The sequence below is a fragment of the Epargyreus clarus genome, unplaced genomic scaffold (assembly GCF_041222505.1).
Source record: "Epargyreus clarus isolate Ecla_fem2 unplaced genomic scaffold, WU_Ecla_fem_2.2 ptg000022l, whole genome shotgun sequence".
Classification (NCBI taxonomy): Eukaryota; Metazoa; Arthropoda; class Insecta; order Lepidoptera; family Hesperiidae; genus Epargyreus; species Epargyreus clarus.
Window position 1 is genome coordinate 2,911,124 of NW_027332229.1, and position 23,208 is coordinate 2,934,331.

The 23,208-nt window shown below is 36.2% G+C and overlaps 1 protein-coding gene and 1 long non-coding RNA gene across 3 annotated transcripts; one reads left to right on the forward strand and one right to left on the reverse strand.

Annotated features, from left to right (window-relative positions):
- Positions 1 to 363: 363 nt before the first annotated feature.
- On the forward strand, positions 364 to 15,906 carry UGT41A1 (UDP-glycosyltransferase UGT41A1). Of its 2 annotated transcripts, none has more exons than XM_073085218.1 (10): positions 364 to 513; positions 8,263 to 8,416; positions 8,906 to 8,990; positions 9,966 to 10,128; positions 10,804 to 10,998; positions 11,894 to 12,113; positions 12,703 to 12,922; positions 13,353 to 13,572; positions 14,189 to 14,292; positions 15,506 to 15,906. In XM_073085218.1, the coding sequence occupies exons 1-10, from the start codon at positions 500 to 502 to the stop codon at positions 15,682 to 15,684; spliced, it is 1,554 nt and encodes a 517-aa protein (XP_072941319.1). In that variant the 5' UTR covers positions 364 to 499; the 3' UTR covers positions 15,685 to 15,906. The 2 variants fall into 2 exon arrangements, with proteins under 2 accessions (XP_072941319.1, XP_072941320.1); XM_073085219.1 differs by lacking the exon at positions 364 to 513 and adding an exon at positions 607 to 759.
- Positions 15,907 to 18,141: 2,235 nt separating this feature from the next.
- Positions 18,142 to 23,036, reverse strand: LOC140751195 (uncharacterized). The gene is made up of 2 exons (XR_012103281.1): positions 22,152 to 23,036; positions 18,142 to 20,922 (listed from the first exon to the last, which is right to left on the reverse strand). It is a non-coding gene; the product is annotated as an uncharacterized LOC140751195 (long non-coding RNA).
- Positions 23,037 to 23,208: the final 172 nt, after the last annotated feature.

Sequence of the window (23,208 nt, forward strand, 5' to 3'; positions counted from 1 at the left end):
AAAAACGACTGGGCCGATTTTAAAAATTCTTTCACCATTCGAAAGCTACATTATCTACGAGTAACATACGCTATATTTTATATGAAATATATTTTGAGGCAAATTTTTCCGGGTCAGCTAGTAGATTAATATAGAAGGACCTTTTTTTTCGCCGACATATCTATATTTTGTTTCAATCGCCCCTTTTTCGCCAACCTATTCCTGTAAGATAATGCAATTTTCTTGATATGATTGATGAATATCGTTAAAATATCGATATTTTAGATTGCATAATATCGATATGTCGTTACATCACTAACCATTGACCTTGCGTTTCCAGTTACAGAGAAACATAATTTAGTCTTAAAATGATTTATGTCTGTGACACACGTTTTGAACAATCGATTTTTAATGGCATTATTTATCGTAAAAAACTTTGTGCTAAATTAATTTAGACTGAATTAACTTTCTTAAATTTAATAAAGTATTATTTCTGGTGGACTTTGTGCTAAATTATTTTATGCAGGAACTTTGGTAAATGTTAAAAAATATTCTAAAATTTAGTTTTTTTTTTTCGGTGGATTAATTTTAAGTGTTAATGTTTTCTGGTAAAATTTTGTGGTAATATTTTTTTGTTTTAGAAGTGTGATAACTGATAATAATGGTTATATAAATTCTTCTAAAAAGTTGTGTAATATTATTTTGGCCTAAGTAATTTGATTTAAGATTTTTAAGGATTTTGAGTGTCTTTAAGAGGATTATTAAAAAAATATATACAGGGTAAGTTGGTTCAAGTTAAAACTTTACTTTAATCTTTTGTTTTGTTAAGCTATTGCATAGCTTTTATCGCGGGCTTTGAGCGCGGCGACCGAATCGAGAAATTCCGTAACGAAAATAAGTAACACCTTTCAACAACTCGGTTGCCTGGAGACTTGATATCCAACTATCAAGTCTCCAGGCAACCGAGTTGTTGACTGTCAATAGAAAAATATGGATATAATTGAATAAAGTATTATTTTACATTCCTTATTATTTTATTTGATATTGGCGACGAGATGTCGAATGAACTAAAAAACAATAAGGAAATACGAGCCACATTACGTGGGTTAATGAAACGAACCGAAAATTACATTTCGGGAATAGAAAAAATTGACATTGAAGAAATAAATATACGACTGAATTCTTTACAAGAAAATTTGAACAAATTCTACGCGATTCAAGAAAAAATTGAATGGCTTACAGAAGAAGAAAATTTAGAAGAGGAAATAAAATACAGGTACGAATTTGAAGAAATATATACAAAGCTAAAATTTAAATTTTTGAATGTACAAAAAGAAAATAATCGGCTAATACCTGAATGTTCTTTTATATCAGCAAGAGCGGAAGTTTATTTGATAAACTGTTAACTGTCAAGGCACGCTTGAGACGTACACCTAATACAAAAGAGTTATCACCTTATCAGTTAATGTTCGGCAGAGAGGTAAGAACCTATATGCATGCCTTATTTAAGAAATCCGCCCCACTATCCAGATTACATTACAATGCACTGCCAACGCAGGAGTTCGGACAAGGTGATAAGGTACAAGTCCGCAGTTACACCAACCCAAGAGTTAAATGGGAGTTCGGAGTCGTCATCCGAAGATTAGGTAGACTCCATTATGGAGTCAGAACTGAAAATGGCATACTGGTGCGCCGTCACCTTGACCAAATGCTGCCGGCGCCCCTGGTGATGTAAGTGAAAATAGCGGTGGAGGACTGTTGGATATCAAGTCTCCAGGCAACCGAGTTGTTGACTGTCAATAGAAAAATATGGATATAATTGAATAAAGTATTATTTTACATTTCTTATTATTTTATTTGATAACCTTAATTCGTCAACTTGAACACAGATGGCAGTAATACACATTTTTTTATAATCCGTGCAGAAATCTTAAAATTGCGTGAAGTATATTTTATATTCCCATTATAAAATTCAAAACTATATTACCATATTATCCAAATAATATGTTTTATCAACATAAGCTATGTTGAATTCTGGATTGATAAAATAACGTAAAAGAGTGTTTGTTATTTTTAAACGTACAATTACAACTGACATACTTGACAGCACAAAATCAAAACGCCATTATGATTTATGGTACAAATAATTTGTGTACAAAGTGTTTTAAATATGAATAAACAAAGTGCATTTATTAATGAAAAATGCGATGTACCTGTAACATTCGGCCAAATGTCACAGGCACATCGCATTGATCCATTTATATTGCTGGTTGTTAATACTTTATGTCACTTATTAAATACTTTTCTATTTTATATTTTAGAATGTTCAGTCTTGCTTGGAGTTATGAAATGTCAGCTGATATTTGCAATGTCTTGGATGTCTTGTCTATAATGGAGATATGATAAAATAGTGGATAAAGATGTATTAATGTAAATGTTGATGATTATGGAAGAATATATTGTATTTCTGGAATTCCTTCTGAGCGTTTTCATAGCATAAAAAATGCTATGCAATAGCTTTACCGCGGCAGTCTCCGAGTGCCACACGTATTTTTTTTATATTAAATTATTTATTCGGGGTTTGTAATGCATAGTAATTAAATGTATTTTACTTATTTAAGGATATTGTTCCAGCAATGCTCAGTAAAATTAAATTAAGCCTACTTAAGTAATATTTTTTTGTTTTACTTATTTATTGCGCATTTTTTAGTTATTCTGGGCATTATATAATTATATCTCTCTTAGTAAAAATATTTATAATAATATCTATAGGTACCGGACAGAACCCATTGTGGGTCGACTCCGGCAGCACCACTGCCACTCCTATTTCTGTTATAACACCAGTGTTAAGCGCTGCTGTGTTCTGGTTTGATGTGTGGTAAGAGACATACTTTTACAAGGCGTTCCAACTAGTCCTCAAGGGTAGTATAACCAGCGGGAAGAAATCTTTAATCTTATCTCTGATTACTTCGCGGCAGCAGCCACTTACCGTCAGGTGGACTGCATGCTCGTCTGCTACTTCTGTATTATAATATAAGATGCTGAATCATATAAATACTTCATGAGGACATTACTTGCAATATACTTTGAGTACTATTACTCATAGATAAGTATTTTCCTATAAACAATAATATGTGAATTTATACCTCTAATTAGCTTAGTTAGTCCTTGATGCAAGGATTGTGGTCTTTTTAGGGTACCGTACGAAGAAACCAAAAACGGAATTCCTATAGGATGACTGATAGGTCTATCACAGCCACTTTGCTCCGAAAATTCTGGACCAAATTTGCGGGAGGGGCCCGGCACCCACGATACTAGGATAGGATAAGTTGCAATGTTAGGCGCTGTCGTGTTCCGTTTTGAAGGGTGTGGTAAGGGAGACTTACTTTTCCGAGGCGTTCCAGCTTAGTCCTCGAGGGTAGCGGCGTATCTGTGGCCGACCTCAGGTAGGAATATCTAATCCTATCTGGGGTTGAATACAGATGTCCTTGGGTGTAAGTAGCCACTTACCATCAGGACTGCATGCTCGTCTGCTACTCCTATATTATATTTATATAAAAAAGGATACTAAGATAGAAAATAGAGGGTCCCGGGTTCGATCCCCGGCCAGACAGATATCTAAATGATGAAAGTAGGTTTCTGTTTCTGGGTCTGGGTGTTTGTGTATTTGTCTCTGTGTGTGTCATAGCACTTACGATACAGGGAAAGTGTGGGGCTGTGAGTGTAGAAAGCGTTTATTATGGTGTTCGCATTTTTTACACTGTCAAAATGACCTTAAAACCAATTTCTTTACGTTCGTGTCGCCCCTGGATCTGACAATCAGGAAACGAGAATGAAGACAAAAAAAAAATAAAGCCTGTCACTAATTGTCTACAAAAAATCGTGCCGCACTAGCGAGTAAGGCATAGTTTTGTACATCCGCACCAGACTTTTGATGGTAGAACCCTCTGTGGTTCGACTCCGGCGGCACCACCGCTACATCTATTTCTATTATAACAGCAGTGTTAAGCTGCTGTGTTCTGGTTTTAATGGTAAGGTAAATACTTATCCGAAGCGTTCCAGCTTAGTCCTCAGAAGTAGCGGCGCATCTGTGGCCGACCTCAGGTAGGAATATCTAATCCTATCTGGGGTTGATTGCAGATGTCCATGGGCGGCAGTAGCCACTTACCATCAGGACCGCATGCTCGTCTGCTACTCCTACATTATACAAAAAAAGACTTAAGCACCATCGGGGGCCGAAATGTGCCAGGTTCGCACTGAACGGGTTAATCCATTACTTTCCCACTGCTGGGCACGCACCGCCATCTACACTAATATTATAAAGAGGAAAACTTTGCTTGTTTGTTTGGTTGTAATGAATAGGCTCAAAAACTACTGGGCCGATTTTAAAAATTCTTTCACCATTCGAAAGCTACATTATCCACGAGTAACATAGGCTATATTTTATATGAAATATATTTGATAAATAGATTTTTAGGCGGTACAAAGTTTGCCGGGTCAGCTAGTTTAGAATAAAGGGTTAAGACCCTTAGACTATACTCCATCAGAGGCCATATGTTAGATCTCACATACTACTCGACCAAGCAACTAGACGAACGGGTGGAATGCGGCCTCCCTCCCCGAGTACCGCCCCAAGCCCCGCTCACATCCTAGTACTGTTCGCAGCTGAACTCTCACAATTCACAAATAATTTCTGGATTATATTTTGGTTTATTATTCGTTATTGTTATCAGTGTACATAGTTATGAGAGCATCAAAACGGGGAAAAATAAGACTATTCATAGCGAAGAGCAAATAATGTTATTGCGATTTACGTTTTACATATTTTTGTGCTCATTAGTTTTCGTGACAGTCGTTTAAGTATAAATTATTAGACATAAATTTATTAAAATTTAAATTTCATAGGTATAAATCAACATTTCACAACAAGTTATTATTTTTTTGCCAGCGGTACGCACATTGCTAGCGAGTGACGTCACGTTTGACATTCGTCTACTTGGGGTGATCGATGTCTATGAGATTTTATTTATAGACATTTTATAGAATATATCAGGCGTATACGTTTCCTCATGTTTTCCTTGACTTGTAAAGCATGTGTTAATTAATTCCTAATACATAATTAACATTGAAGATTAACGGTAAAACAATTAATTATATTTAAGAAAAACTTTGTATAATAGTTGACGAGTATAGTAGTAGAGAAATTGCATACTTGAAAGATCTTAGAAAAATATTCTCAAAGGTACGTGAACTCTACCAATACGCACTTGTCCAGCGCGGTAGACTACGGCCTAATCATTCTCAGTCTGAGAGGAGACCCGTACCCAGCAGTGGGACAGTAATGTATACATAATTGTATAAATTGCGCACTTAAAATTTAAAATTAATATTGTCACGCACAATACGACGTAAATAAGTAGGTAATTAGTAAGACCTATAATTAATTCTAAGTGGATGATATGAATGCGAACTATATTATTATGTAAATAGATATCACAGTTATCATATAGATTACTTCATTGTATATAAAACTAACTATTCCGCGTAGCTTTACCCGCGTTTATGAGTAAAATCTACTGACTTTTAATTTGTCACGTAAAAAATACATACGAGTATATCCACTTTAATATAACTCCCGTGTATATGACAGCCCGTATGACCAAATTTTATATGCATATTCAGTAGGTCTGAGAATCGGCTACTATCTATTTTTTATATCCCTAAGTGATAGGGTTGTTCACCCTCAACATTTTTTTCTTTATATGGCAACACAACGTTTGCCGGGTCAGCTAGATTTTACATATATCTATATAAGTAAATACTTAAGTAACCAATTCTCCGATATTATGACGACAGATTGCAATACATAGGTAGATGTTTTTTAGTTTCTGAGTAGAACGATCTATGTAAATAAGAATTTATCAATTAATATTGACATACTCAACATAGTAGATAGGTAACATAAAATTTAAGTCGTAGATTACTGAATGACATACTTATATTTATAGCATATACAGGGTGAATTTTTCAAACGGGCCTTCAGGGCCAAATCCGAAACTATAAGGTTTAGCGAAAAATGCAGAAAGGAGTTACGAGGCCGACTTTGATAAAAACTAAAATTACATTATTACTTTTTTAAAATATCTTTTTCCCTAGCCGGGAATCGAACGAGTTAATTTTGAAAAAAAATACACCCTCTATATTATTCCACTATCCGATAGTGTTGCTTATAAGGATAAAATTCTGGGAAGTAATGATAAATGGCAAACTAAAGGAAAAGCCTCTACATAATTTTCCATATTAATTTGGCAATTAAGTTCCCGCCATTCATTAATTTATACGCGTATCAACAAATTTTTGTGACCTTATTTTCAAATCATTCGAAAGCAAAAGTTTAGTTCTCCAAGAATTTATATTTTTATGTTCAACTTAGTTAAAGTTATTTTTACGACCATTAGATAGATAGATTTTCAACTTACTATGCGCGGAACTTCGTTTAGTACAGATGTAAAGTTGACAATTTGCGACAATGACTTTTTCGAGTCAAAACCGAGTGATTACTAAATAAAGAGATATAGAAAATCATATTTAACGTTGAAACGAAGTTGTAAACAACAAACAATAAGAGTTTACTAATTAACCAGTTACCTGTTTTTATTAAAAAATAAATCCTGAAAACGGCGGGAACTTAGTTGCCAACCTGTTACGTTCTCGTACTAAGCCGTATGTCATGGTCATAACATCGAAGAATAAGTTGATTAACCAACAAATTCTTCGATGTTATGACTTATATATAGTTCTTAAGGATTGTACAAAAGTCATTTGTTATGTATAATCCTTAAGGCTTAGTATGCCAATGTATGAAAAAATATGTTTTTCTTTAAAAAAACAGTTTCCTTTATTTTGTCACATAAAATTACTTTCCAGAATTTGATCCTTATAAGCAACACTATCAGGTAGTGGAGTAATATAGAGGGTGTATAGTTTTTCAAAATGAACTCGTTCGATTCTCGGCTAGCGAAAAAGATATTTTAAAAAACTAATGATGCAGTTTTAGTTTTTATCAAAATCGGCCTCGTAACTCCTTTCAGCATTTTTTGCTTATCCTTATAGTTTCGGATTTAGCCCTGAAGGCCTATTTGAAAAATTCACCCTGTATATACATTTTTTTATAATATAATATAGGAATAGCAGATGAACATGCAGGTAAGTGACTACTGCATCTCATGGACATCTGTAATCAACCCCAGATAGGATTAGATACCTAGGTACCTGAGTTCGGCCAAAGACCGCCGCTACCACTGAGGACTAAGCTGGAACGCCTCGCAAAAGTCTGTCTCCCTTACCCCACTTCAAACCAGAACACAGCAGCTTAACACTGCTGTTATAACAGAAATAGGTGTGGCGGTGGTGCCGCCAGAATCGAACCACAGAGGGTTCTACCACGTTCTAATAAAATTTCCTATAAGTTTGTATAGATAAATGTCATTGTAAGCAAACATTTATATATATAAAATATTACATAATAAATCACACATTACATATTGTTACTAATTATTCATGTATTCTGATCAGAATACATAAGTATGTATTTTTATATGCTGACTACTTGAATAAACATTAAACATTGAAGGATGCTTTATAAAAATTAAAGAAGTAAATAAGCATGTCTGGCAAATCTGGCAATGTGCCACTGCTGCGCACGGGTCTCCTCTCAGAATGAGAAGCATTAGGCCATAGTCCACCGCGCTGGCCAAGTGCGTATTGGTAGACTTCACATACCTTAAAGATTTTTTTATAACTCTCTCAGGTATGCAGGTTTCCTCGCGATGTTTTACTTCACCGTTAAAGCAAGTGATAATTAATTTCTAATACGCACATAACTTTGAAAATCAGAGGTACCTGGGATTTTAACCTCGATCGAGAGGACAAGTTTCAACCACCAGATTATCACTGTTTTTCATATTTTTTATAATATAAGAGTAATAGACGAGCATGCAGTCCACCTGATTGTAAGTGGCTATTGCCGTAATGAACCCCAGATAGGAATAGATATTCCTACCTGAGGTCTTCCACAGATGCAGCGCTACGCCTGAGGACTAAGTTACAACGCCTCGGATACGTACGTCCCCGTTACCACTCCCTTCACACCAAAACACAGCAGCGCTTAACACTGCTGTTATGATGTAGAAATACGTGTGACGGTGGTGCCGTCGGAGTCGAACCACAAAGGGTTCTACCACCTTAAAAATAAAACCTAATATTCTTAAATTTATTTCACAGGACCACCATGAAAATCCTGCTATTATTAGCAACGATAGCCGGTCTGTCAGCTGTCCAGGGCTACCACATACTCTGCTACCATCCCTTACCGTCGAAAAGCCACGACACTCTAGCCAAAGGGATTGTTATGCCCTTGTTAAGAGCAGGACATAAGGTATAATAACTATAATACTTTTTCAGGGTTTTAAGGTTTAAATAAAGGGATCTCGCCCTTAAGACTCCGCTGCGTACGCAAAGGGTAAAAACCTTTTACTAAAACTTCGCTGTCTCTCCATCTGTCACAGGGCTCTATCTCTGGAACCGTAATAGTAGACACTTGATTTTTTTACAGAGGATGTATAATAGTGGCCGCTATAACAACAAATACTAAAAGTACAAAAGCTTAAAATAAATGGGGGTCGCCATATAAGAAACCGCTAATTTTCGGCGTTTTTAGGGTTCCGTACCCAAAGGGTAAAAACGGAACCCTATTACTAAGACTTCGCTGTCTGTCCGTCTGTCACAGGGCTCTATCTCTAGATCCGTCCAGTGGTTTGGGCTGTGCGTTGGTAGATCACTATGTCAGTCAGTCACCTTTGAGTTATATCTAATTAGATAATCACTTAGTTAACAAACTATTCTCTTAACCAACTATTCTTTGCAGATCACTTGGGTGACACCATACCCAGCTGGAAAACCAAAGAATGTCACCATTATTGATGTCAGCGAAACTATTAAGGTCGCACAAGGTAATTATTTTATGTATTTCATAGATTTTACGAATTAAATTAAAACATTGTAGCGACTTCCCGCTATTCGTCAAGAGATGGCGCTGCTGAATCACGCTATCGAAGTTTTCTAAACATCTTGCATATATACAAGTTCCGAACTGAGACTGTTGGGGCACGGCCGCTTCCCGGGCATGATCACCTAGCCCGGCGGGAGATCTCCCTTTGCCAAAACATCTACTCTCTACTCAGAGGCGGACTAAGGTCTTCGGAGGCCCCCAATAAGCGTAAAAAGTTTATTTGATTTTACAAAATGGCAAATGTGTCATCTGGGGGCACGGCAGTGCTTCCGCAAGTCGAACAAAAAAAAAGCGGCACGGCCGTAGCATTCTTTTCTCGAAGCAATTCAGGCCATTTTCGACCCCCTACAACTTCGTTCTAGGTAAAGCTAGAACCCTAATTTTTAGGAACTAAGCAAGCATTGCACAAAGACAGTATATTTCAAATTTCATTCAATTTGAACAAGTAGTTTAAGAATTACAACTAGTCATAGAATTCGCCTGTGATTAGGTGACCTTTTTTTGTCGCTGAGTAATACACATTTCATAGATTGTTTGGGTCTCTCAACCTTGCTTTTAGCAACTGTGTTTGGAGGCCCCCAAGATCCGAGGCCCCTTCTGTCCCCCCTTAAGCCGCTAGAGTGTCTACTTCATTGTACGACAATAGATGGTATAACCCTCTGTGGTTCGACTCTGATGGCACCACCTATTTCTGTTATAACAGCAGCGTTCAGCGCTGTTGTATTCTGGGTGGTAAGGGAGATAGTTTTCCGAGGCGTTCCAACTCCGCAGGTGTAGCGGCACATCTGTGGCCGACATCAGGTAGGAATCTAATCTTATCTGGGTTGTACAGATGTCCATGGGTGGCAGTAGCTTACAGGTGGATTTCACGCTCTGCTACTCCTATATTATAATAAATTAACCTTACACTACCCAGGTCTGAACATAGCGAAGGAGAGGGTACATGGGTTCGAGGTGGCGAAGACCTTCGCTACAAATATCACGAAGGTAGCTTTCAATGACGCTCTGAAGACAGCACTATCCCAGAATCAGTATGATGCTGTTATAACTGAGTGGTTCTTCTCTGATGTGGAGTCTGGGTAAGACTAAATTTAAGATAGAAGCCTTTGTGGTTCAACTTTGAAGACACCACCACCACACCTATTTCTGTGTAATAAGTGTTAAACGCTGCTGTGTTCTGGTTTGAAGGGTGTGGTAAGGAGTATATTTATTTAGGCGTCCCAGGTTAGTCCTCAGGGGTAACGCCATCTAGGCCGACCACAGATAGGACCGCAGATATGACCGTAGATCTTATCCTCGTTTTCCTCTTCTGTATTAACAAAATCTGCGAAAAAATAATTTAAAACTTTGATTTTCTTGAAGAAATATAATTTTGATTTTGATTTTTTTGCTGTTAGAAATGGTATTTTTCTTTAAAAAAGTCAAGTAGTTTTCTTTATTTACGAGGGGAAACCTTCAAATAGTTATGTGGGATTCTTACCGCACTGAAACCCCCCGGTGGCAGTCCTCGGCGCTGAGTAGAAGGCTCCGGGATCTCCAAAGGAACGCAACCGGAGTCCTCTTAGCTAACTACACCGTCTGGTGCGCGCGACGGTATGCGACTACACATATCGCCATTCTTCCCGGGACCGGTGGCCGGACGGTTCGAGCTCGAGCCAACTCTTGCCACCCGCTAGGCACTAGCTAGCCTAGCTAGCAATTCAAGTAGTTTGTACATACAAAAAAAGAAAATAATGAATTGCTTCCATCCACAGAATAGCAGCTATCCAGAAGGTTCCTTGGATTCTCCTCAGCGGGATAGTGATGCACTCCCATTTGGAAGATCTAGTGGACAGAGTGACGTCCATCCCTACCATACCCATGATGGTGAACAGTTTCCCCATTCCCATGAGTTTCTGGGATCGAGTGGAGAATACTTACTCGCATCTGAAAACTACTGTTGTGGACTGGTAAGTTTTGGAAGATCGAAGAGGTTTACATTCGATACTGAGAAAGTCTTCAATAGTAATTGACCAATTATAGTCCGCGTCAAACTGCTAGTCCGCTCCGAATATAGAAACAAGTCGCATAGCAAATTGCAGGTATTAGCGGGACGAAGGACAGCGCGGGCTCCCTCCCGGCACCCTCCGCTGCCCGCTTTCGCCAACGGGTACATAGCTGCGTTAGTGTGCTTACGTTACAGAGTATATGTTAACTAAACCTAAGCGCAACAACTTCAGAGCGGACTAAAAGTTTAGCGCGGACTATACGAGTTTAAGCTCTATGCCAGCTATAGAAGTACATGCATTGTGAAAATGTAAAGTGAAAATCTGTTAAAAAAGGGTGGTTTGGCACCCTCCGTTTGCGAGTTCGTCTCAAACTTAGCCAATTATTCTCTGCTGTTTGTCACCCATTTTTTAAATGGTAATCAATCCTACTGTTATTAAAAATATAAAGAAATATGATTATGATTCAAGTTCAACACTCAGCGGAAATTAGGAATAAATAATACCTGATGTCTGGACCGTCGGGACCGCGAACGAGTGTTGCTAGCGTACTCGTGGTCCAGGCGCGGTCCCAAGAGAGTATCACAGGGGCCATGACCCCTGGGGAAACTGCATGGATTCCTCTGCCGTGGAGTAGCGTAGAGGATATGCCGGACTTTACAATAAATACTGAAGTGGTCTGATTTAACCAAATTTCTACAATCGCACCTGCCGTGGTCTTGACAAAGGGCGTACAGAGGAACACCTTGGGGTTTTAGCCAGTAGGAGTCCGGCTTCTCGCTGCTCCAGCGGCTGAGAGAAATCCGTACATAGGTTCCCCACGAAAAAAAGCATAATTCCCAACGTTTCCGATTTTTAGGCTAGAATATTCCACAGAAGTTTCGAAGTATGAGGGCTACTTCAAGCCCTTGACTCAAGCTAGAGGGGTAGTTTTACCTCCATACTCGGTGGCTAGACGCAATGTGTCTGTGTTGCTTGTGAATTCCCACCCATCCTTCGCACCAGCCCGGAGCTTACCACCCAATGTGGTGGACATCGGTGGCTACCACATTGATGAGGATACTCCGCCATTGCCTAAGGTATTGTCAAAAAATCTACACTTTTTTTATATGTACATATTAAAGGTTAGAACCCTCTGTGGTTCGACTCCCGCGACACTGCCACACCTATTTCTGTTATAACAGCAGTGTTAAACGCTGCTAGACTATTATTTGAAGGGTGTGGTAAGGGAGACTTTGAATAGTAATTCCGAGACATTCCAGCTTAGACCATAGTTTTTAACGCATATGTTGCCGACCTCAGATCTCTAATCCTATCAGAGTTTGATTAGAGATGTCCATAGACGGCTGCCGGCTCTTACTCTCTTTCAGGTGCATTACATACTTTGCGAGTTCTATATTGTTAAAATAATTACGTCGCTTCTGGTACTTTTTACAAAAAGTATTAAAAAAAGCATTAATTCCATACCTGAGAACGGTCACAGATGCGCCGCTACCCCTGAGGACTAAGCTGGAACGCCTCGGAAAAGTATGTCTCCCTTACCACACCCTTTAAACCAGAAAACAGCAGCGCTCAACACTGCTGTTATTATGTTTCTATCACCTACAAGCTGCAAGCTACCACGCAATTAAATAAGACAATTAGATTATAGACTACAATTTCTTTCAGGATCTTCAGGAAATTCTAGACTCATCCCCTGAAGGAGTGGTATATTTCAGTATGGGATCCGTACTGAAGTCAGCAGGATTTCCTGAACAAATGAGGAAGGACCTGATCGAAGTCCTCGGCAGCATTCCCTACACAGTGCTGTGGAAGTTTGAGGAGAAACTCGAGGGTCTGCCCAAAAACGTTCATGTTAGACCTTGGATGCCCCAAACAAGCATATTAGGTAACCTCATTAACCCATTTCCATCCCACAAAAGACAAAAAACTTCACTTCTATCACAACATACTTCTATCGGATCGGATTCTGAAGTAGGGTGTTGATGTTTGTGAGAAACACCTTTGATATAATAACTAAAGATACGTTACTAGCGGACAAAACTTGAAACATACAAATCACACCAATTGGTGTATGTCGACTCCAGTCGCTCTCGTGCGGCGAAGTTGTCACGTATGTCACTGTATACGTTAAACGTCATTATTTTAGACGTTTAAGCCTCAAAATGCCTTCTTGTGCCTCAAAATCCAATTATGGTTGGGAATTCCTTAAAAACAAATAGCATGTGGATAACATATATTATACTTTTCTTATCTTATCATGCAATTACCACACAACATAAGTACATTACCACAGATACTAAAATTTATAATTTCAGCGCACCCCAACGTCAAAATATTTATAACTCACTCTGGTCTCCTGAGTACGTTGGAGGCGTTGCACTACGGTGTGCCAATGTTGGCAATACCTGTGTTCGGGGACCAACCGGGGAATGCTGATAGAGGAGTGAGGAGTGGTTATGCCGTGAAGGTTGACTTCGGACCAGACATCAAGGAAGAATTAAAGAAGGGTTTGAACGAAATGTTTAGCAATGACAGGTAAAACCGTTTTTATATTTTAAATAATATAGGATTAGCAGACGAGCGTGTAGTCCACCTGGTAAGTGGCTACTGCCGCCCATGGACATCCGTAATCAACTCCAGATAGAATTAGATATTCCTACCTGAGGTCGGCCACAGATAGGCTACCTTTGAGGGCTAAGCTGGAACGCCTTGAAAAAGTATGTCTCCCTTACCACACCCTTGATTACGGAACACAGCAGCGCGTAACACTGCTGTTATTAGGCAGAAATAGGTGTGGCGGTGGTGCCGCCGGAGTTGAACCACAAAGGGTTCTACCACCCTCAAATAATAGGCCTTCATGGCTAAATTCCAGAATTAGATCCTTATAAGCAACACTATCAGGTAATGGAATAATATATAGAGGGTGTATTTATTTTTCAAGATAATCACATTCGAAAAATATATTTTAAAAACGGAATGATTAAGTTTACGTTTTTATCAAAATCGGCCTCGTAACTCCTTTCAGCATTTTTCGCTAATCCTTATAGTTTGGGATTTGGCCCTGAAGGAACATTTAAAAAATTCACCCTGTATATTTCATTCACACATACAATATATTACATTTTCTCCTTTATTGCATTATTTTTTACAGATATTATAAAACGGCCAAATACATTTCAAAGTTATTCCGACATCGTCCAGTGGCGCCATCTAAGCTCATTACCAATTACGTAGAATTAGCCATCGAAAGCAAAGGTAATCATCATTTTAAACTATTATACAATTCACTAGAGAAAAGAAAAAAATTAGACCTGTTCTCCAATAGTTGCGAAAAGCTGAAGAAAAAGATTTTAATTAGTAATTTTATTTAATTGAATAATTTTTGTCTGGTTTTAAATTCATCAATTTAATTATGTATTTTTTCTTAATTAATGATTTATATATTTAATATTATCGAATGCAATGCAATTAATTGTAATTAATTATAATATTTTTTACTTACGATGTTTAGCAAGATGTCGTCACTCATGATTGTACTGCCACTTAGCATTTATATATTATTCAATATTTTATGTAATGTATGAAAAAGTGAACAGTATGTTAGTGACAATATTTTTTAAAATAAAATAAATAAATAAAAATTGTAATCCGCGCCGAACTGCTAGTCCGCTCTGAAGTTGTTGCGAGCAGGTGTAGTCATACAATTTGCTATGACGACGCGATTAATTTCTATATTCAGAGCGGACTAGCAGTTTGGCGCGGATTATACTTTGTTTACCGAGGAAATAATTTCCGAACTAACTTCATTTTTTAATAATAAGTTAAATTGAATATTTTCTCCATTAAGGACATTAAAAGTTAAATTGAATTTGTTTAGACAATTATCAACAATAAAATTGGCTACTTGACACTTTTTGGGAAACTGTTTTAATGAATTCATATACGTATTATATATGCCTTTCATTGATCATTTTTTCGAAAAAGGGCTATTTATTAATAAAAAACATATTTTTATTACGGTAAACGGAACGTTACGCCAAAACAGGCGGTCAAGTGTCATTTCGTAGCGTGACGTCAACACATTGAAAATATAGAAATAAACTTCGACGTTACACATACTTCAGGTTTCGATGTGATCGACAGGTTTCGATGTAGTGACGTCACATGACATTTGAGGCAGCACTGTCGCCGTTTTGGGATTTAAAATCTACAGATAAAAAATCGAAAATTTCTTTTTAAAAATTAAAATACTTAGAACATATTAAAAAATAAACGAAATACTGCATAATTTATGTTTACTTATAAGCTATCATATCCAACATATTTCATATTTTATTGTTATAACTGTCAAGTACCCAATTATTAATAATTATTACATTTATATTCATATGTATATATACATACTTATTTATATACTTGGCTGTATAAAAAATGTTATTTTATATTTCTTGACGATTTTTTATTTCAGGTGCCTACCATCTTCGTTCAAAAACCAATCTTTACGAGTGGTATCAACTCTGGATGTTGGATCAAATAGCAGCTCTAATAGCCATTGTTATCACAATTTACATAGTTATTAATAAAATAATAGGTCTATTTAAACAACCTAAAGTAAATAAATTTCATAAAGACAAAAAGAATAAGTAGATATTATTAATAAACGTTAACGTAATAAATGGCGGGAATATATATATTTTTTTTATTTTTCACTCAAAGTTACTGAAGCCAGTATTAATTATTGATATTGTTAGAGCATTTCCACACTTGTTTCTGAATTCTTAGTATAATGTAATTGTTATTAGTACATAAATTCGTTTTGCAAATAAGAATAAACCATTAGTTTATAAATAAACAAGATTACCTACTTAATTATGCTTTTTAATGCAATTAATGTTTTTAGCCAGTATTTATTTTGTTGCATTAATTTTACAGTTAATTATAAAAAGACATTGAAGGTCACAATAATAATGTTGTTGTTGCAAATAAAGATATTTATACAGTATATATGTTTTATATTTCTACTACTCTCAGCGCCCGAGGCACAAACTTCAGGTTTTTTGGCGACCCACATAAAATAATATATAATCTATTTTATGGGTTTAAGTAATAATACACAACGAACGCCGACGAATATATTCAGTGTGAGTATGTGAATAACCCGCTTGGTATAGTTCGCGCCAAACTGCTAGTCCGCTCTGAATATAGAAACGAGTCACATCGAATAGCAAGTAGTAGATATTAGCGGGATGAAGACAGCGCACCTTCTCGGCACCGTCCACTGCCCGCTCTTGCCTGCGGGCACATAGCTGCGTTAGTATGCCCTTCGTTGCTACGGAATATATGCTTGTAGTTGTGCACAACTTCAGAGCCCTAGATTAGTAAAGATACTTCGCCACCTTGAAATTGAATGAAGCCACAAACGGCTTATTAAGTAAGTTCTTTTTTTGAATTCTTGACAAATAAAAACATTTTTAGAGAAAATTTACGAATAAATAACTAATACTGCGTAATTTACATACTAAATAAATAATTATTTCAAATATTTTAGGGACATTTTAGCACGGAGACGTGGCAAAACTTTTTTACGCAACTATTTCAATTTTCAAAACTGGGTACATTTTCTTGTTAGGAGTGAGTAATCTTTACTAATCTATGTTCAGAGCGCACTAGCAGTTTGGCGCGGACTATACTCACCTTATTCGCGAATAGGAATCTAAATCTGGCATTACAAAAACATTGACAAAAAACATGTGATTGCACTTATAACAAAGAAACGTGTATAAAACAATGACATTTTACTTTATTAGTAGTATATCGATGGTATAAAATCATAAATTATGCTGCATAATTTTTATTAAGTCGGCGAGATGAAGGTCAACAAGGTTTAATTTAAACTTGATTGATTTATAATTTAATCAATGTTTTATATCTCGGCGCCGATTATCCTAACTAATATTATATATGCTTACGAGTTTGTTTATTTGTTACCTACACTTTCGCGCCTTGACATAACCGATTGTCATGACATTATGTACACACGTCAGCATTCAGAAAAGGACAAAGAGTGCCTTTTACCACGAAAAAAGTAACATACCCGAAGGATAGATAAAAAAAAGCGGTAGTCTGTAAAGTCGGTTTACTGACGATAGTTGAACCTGACAACGTCATAAGAAAATACTGATGGAATGGTTGCATTTTTCAAAAGAAAATTTTAATTTTATTTGTTTGATAGATATTTTGTATGGATATAGAGGAGATAAATACGCGGAGGCCGATTGTGCCTCTTTGTCACTCGTTCCGCGCTCTCGCTTGCACTTCAAGCCTTAAATGGAACGCCTCAGAGCGAGGTAACGCCGCATGAGTCATGTTTTTTGGTGCGTGCAGCCGACTCCATCGAATTATAAGACGCTGTCACGTCATAAGTTATTATGTAACTTTTTTGCTCTTTTTTCTTATTATGTAACGTTTGAAATGCTTTTCAATCGGAGGTCCCAGCTTCGACTCCCTGACAGGTAGGTTAATTTTTTTTAATAATGTGTAGGTATATTATAAATTATTTATAACACATTTATAGTATATTTTGAATACACAAACGGTACTTCTTGCCTCTACACTCCATATACCAAAGATTGGAATATGATAATTTTTAGTATGCAAAAATTGTCAATCTTCGACTTTGGCCCGAAATAAATAACGGTAAATGGTAAAAAACGGCATATTTGAGAAATTATATTATTATCTTTAATATTTATAAACTTAAAAGAATTTATATTCAAATTTTGTATGATTGGATTTAAAATGCAAATATTTTAAGACAAAAAAGCATAATAATGTACTTACATAAAATTTTATATGCAAATTATTTTTAGTATAACATTTAATTTCACTTAATGGAGTTATTATTTTCAAAAGCAATTATGTAACGATAAAATAATTAGTCAATTTATAATCATATATAGTCCGCGCCAAACGTCTAGTCCGCTCTGAAGTTGTTACAAGCAGGTGTAGTCATACAATTTGCTATGGCGACGCGATTCATTTCTATATTCAGAGCGGACTAGCTTTTTTATGCGGACTATACTAGGAATTCATAATAAAACACAGTTCTCATATAATTTATTTATTGCATAAAATTAAAAATAAACGACTCTACACACGGACGCACACATCTACGTACTTTGTACACATTCGATAAACGACAAGAATTTGTGCATTACACTATGTTTACATACTCGCCGAATATTGACAAGTATACACGAACACGAGTATGTAATTAACTCACTCGGGTGTATTTGGACTCGGTTGTAGATTTTCAGCGGCAAACATAAGATTACGCGTCTGTCCTCGTGCAAAGCGTCTACACACTCGTAATTATTCGGCGAGTTACTCGACAAACATTCGCGAGTATACGTGGCATTACAATACATTAAACACTAAACATTTTTGGTATACAATAATACTTTGAAACAATACATTCATTCAAGGTCGTCTCCTTTCATCTTTAATAACTAAAATTGCTTATTCACTGAGAACATTATTGTAAAAAACTTTTTGAGATATACACAGCAGAATAGCGTACTATAGCACATAGCAGCCTGTTATAACAGGCTAAAAAAGCGCGCTTTGAGTACACCGTAGTATGTTTAAAAAAAGTTGCCTTGTGAAAAAAACAAAAAATGCTTGTGCCCAATCTTTCTAATATCACAAACAAATATTAGAAACAAGAGCAATTTCCTGTAGCTAATTATAATGATAGCGTAATTCGAAAGCGTGTCTTTTTGTTGGAAACAGTCGTTATAATATAGCACTTTGAAAAATAACATTGCTATATCAAGACGCTTATCGTTATAACATAGCGTAGAAAATAATGTTACAACGAATTTATAGCACGCTATTTTTAAACTGGTTTCAACAATAATATAAGAAACCAAGGCATATTTTTTGCGATGATTTTTTACCATTAATTTATTCATCAAGGAACTGTTTTAAAACTTGTTATAGCAAAAACTATAATTTAAGCTATTTTGAGAACCTTGAAACCACGACGAAATAAATGCTATTATTAATAATATAATAATCACACAAAAAATAGCTCCAATACTTAGATTAGTAAAATAGAAAGATACTCCACCGCCTTAGAATTGAATTAATCCACAAATTAATGATTTTATCATTTATTGTTAGAGTTCTTGTAAAAAAAAAACATTTTTAGCGAAAATTTACGTATAAATAACTAATAATACGCAATTTACGAAATAAATAAATACTTCAAACATTTTAGGGACGTTTCACGGAGACGTGGCAACACTTTATTTACGCAACAATTTCAATTCTCAAAACTGGTTACACTGTCTCGTTAGGAGTGATCAATCTATGTATTTTACTCATCTAAGCTTCAATATAAGCATTTCTCAAGATATGTACACGCGATATAATATGCTCGAAATTATTGCTCAATTTGAACGTACCTAAAACTACGAAATATATTTATTTCAATATATAAAATTCTCGTGTCACAATGTTAGTTACCGTACTCCTCCGAAACGGCTTAACCGATTTTCACCAAATTTTATATGCATATTCAGTAGGTCTTAGAATCCCCTAAGTGATAAGGGTTGTTCACCCTTAACATTTTTTTATTTATATGACAACAGCGTTTGCCGGGTCAGCTAGTTTAAATATAATAATTTATTAAGAATGTCGTTTGTCGATAAATTTGTTTATTTTTTATGCATTGGCGTTGATTGGGGTATAGGCAAATGGAGACATAATTATATAAGTATAACTTTTAACATTAACTTTTAATATTCGAGAACCACAATCGTTTGCTGTTCATTTATTATTATAATAATGGAAGTAGCAGTCATGCATGCAGTACACCTGATGGTAAGGTCACTACTGCTGTACGGACATCTGTAATCAACCCCAGATAAGTCCTATCTGAGGTCAGCCATAGATGCATTGCTACCCATGAGGACTAGGCTGGAATGCCTCTCTCTTACAACGGCCTTCAAAATAGAACACAGCTGTTAAGATACATTAGAGAGACGTACTTTTCCAAGGCGTTCCAGCTTAGTCCTCAGGGGTAGCGGCGCATCTGTGGCCGACATCAGATAGGAATATCTAATCCTATCTGGGGTTGATCACAGATGTCCATGGGCGGCAGTAGCCACTTACCATCAGGTGGACTGCATGCTCGTCTGCTACTCCTATATTATAAAAAACACTGCTGTTTATAATAACGTCTTTTTTATCTAATTTTATCCTAAGTTTTTAGTATTTGTTGCTTTAGTATATGATGTGTGTATTAAAACTACATTTTCATACATAGCCATACGTAGTTTATAAAAAAATAAAAATATTTACAACAATAACATAAAATAATAACAAAACTTAGACATTGAACGAAAATAACAAAAAAAAAACATGTATTTAAAAAAAATGAACAACATAAATAAAATTTTCATTTAAAAATAATAGCACGTTGTTATAAATAACGTTAAATATAGCAGTTATATATAACCTAATAAATAGCAGTGATATATAACGAAATAAATAGCGATATCGTCCTCGGTTTATCATTAATTAATATTAATATAAACATTTCAGTTTTCGTATGTTTGTGTCCACAAAAGTCGAAAATTCGTCAATGGATTGCTTCAAAATTTTCAAAAAACATTGTCCATCTATATAAGAATGTTATTACATACTTTTTCCTCTCTCAGAAATTCCCACGGAAATATAAAAAAAAACACAGGAATATTAAGCATGTTCAGGTTGAGAGACTTTATAAAATAATTTAAAATATTTATAGCTATGTCGAATGTCTTAAAATATTTATTTATAAGATGTATTTTGAGGTCATTCCATCGTCCAACTTCCAATCTATTAAAAAATAAATAATAAATCGTTAAAAAATAATAATATAAGAAATACTGATTGTATGTATGTTAATGATTTTTTTCTATGAAACTAAAATACTTATAGATACCTAATTCGCAAATCAGCCAACTCCACTTTTTGTCAAAAAAATTTTACCACGCTTTTATTAGCTTGACCTGTATGTACGTATGTATGTATGTATGTATGTATGTATGTATGTATGTATGTATGTATGCATGTATGTATGTATGTATGTAACGGAATCTTTGAACTCAATTTTTACCCACTATGAACGGTCCGATTAATTTAAAATTTTGAACAATTATCAAGAACCGATTACAATACACGATTTAAATAATTTTATCCCATTCACTTCATCAGGATCGTCAGGAATCAGGATTAACGATTTTCCTTGTGCAATTTTAGCGTGGTTTTCAGTTTTTAAACTATAATTATTTTTATTAATTTTCATAGTAAATGGCGTTGAACGAAATCAAAATAAACAAAAAAAAAATATTTTGACAAAAAGTGGAGTTTGCTGATTTGCGAATTAAGGTATCGATATATGAAATTTCGAATACTGATTTTTATGTTTTTCGATGTTTAGTTTAAGGAATTTGCTTACGACACCGTACCATACCATGACCGTTCCGTTACAGACTATGACTTTAATACAAATAATATTTTTGTCTTACACATTTTTTATAATATAGGAGTAGACGAGCATGTAGTCCACCTGATGGTAAGTGGCTACTGCCGCCCATGGACATCTGTAATTAACCCCAGATAGGCTTAGATATTCCTAACTGAGGTCGGCCACAGATGCGCCGCTACTCCTGTGGACTAAGCTGGAACGCCTTTTTCGTCTCCCTTACCACACTTCAAACCAGATAACTGCTGTTATAACAGAAATAGGTGTGGCGGTGGTGCCGCCGGAGTCGAACCACAGAGGGTTCTATCTTTCAATAATTTATGGTGACTTCCTGCAACTCGACAAGAGATGGCACCACACGTTTCTGAATCACGCTATGAAAGTTTTCTAAACATCTTGCATATATACAAGTTCCGAACTGAGACTGTCGGAGCACGGCCGATGTCCGACCTACATCACCCCATAGGAAGATCTCCTTTACCAAACGTTCATAGCACGGTCATGGTATGTTACGGTGTAGTGGACAAACCTTTATACCGACATACTTTATTTTTTTAAATAAAATCAAATAAAAACTAACCAACAAGGACCGACAGTGACTTAAGACTCCTATTCTGCTGAATTTCTAATTCTTTTTTCAATAACTCTTCGTTGCTCTTCGATCTAAGGACGACAAATATTATTACTCGTAACGCATCCACACCTTTGCCATTTGCGACAAACACCAAACCTCTATAAACTTACAAACGTGTGGACGCGTCGTATGCTTTCAACAAATACTCATTGATTTGCTACAAAATCAACACTATTGTATCGCCTACAAACACTCGCAAACCTACACAAACCGAGTCAAAAGCTCTATCCCCATGTTTGAGTTGACTTTGTTGAGGTTTGGCAAGCGTGCGAACACAGTATTTGATTTGGATCAAAGTATCAAAAACCGATTGAACGGGCCACAAGCGCTTGCAATCCTACACGAACCGAGTCAAACGCTCTATCCAGACGTTTCATTTTGTAGCTATTCGTCGAGGTTTGGCGTGCGTATAGACACGGTATTACAGTATATACCGACAATATCTTTATACTAGACATTGTCAAAACTCAACCTTTGGTAAGTAAGAAGTCGATAGATTCATTATTAATAACGGGCTTTAGCTTTATCCTACTTTTTGCCATTCATTATTGTAGATTTAATTATTGCAAAATTTTGTACGTTCCATTTAAATCACATAATCGTAGTGGATAAAGGGGGGAGTATTTCGCCTATTTCCGTAGGGGACGGGGTAGGAGGGTTTTGTTTATTTCCGCTGACAGGTTGGGAAGGGGTGGGGGTGCTAACTTATACACAAAGCAAGACCTTATAGATATTACGCCCTTACAGCTGACATCCATACGGGGGGAGTATTATGCCTATTTCCTTAGGAAGGGGGGGGGGGTCCGCTTATTGGCGCTGACAAGGTGGGAAGGGGGGTTGCTATTTGCTATGCGGGGTTAGGGAGGGGGTGTTATGGGTTTTGTTTTAAAAGTACTTATACAAAGCAAGACGTTACGACTTTACAAGTGACACCCATACGGGGGGAGTATTTTGCCTATTTCCCTTGGGAACGGGGGGGAGAGTTCCGTTTATTGGCGCTAAC

Coding starts and splice junctions, on each gene's coding strand:
- UGT41A1 (XM_073085218.1), top strand. Junction 8,417..8,905: donor TGTTAAGAGCAGGACATAAG/GTATAATAACTA, acceptor TATTCTTTGCAG/ATCACTTGGGTGACACCATA. Junction 12,923..13,352: donor GCCCCAAACAAGCATATTAG/GTAACCTCATTA, acceptor TTATAATTTCAG/CGCACCCCAACGTCAAAATA.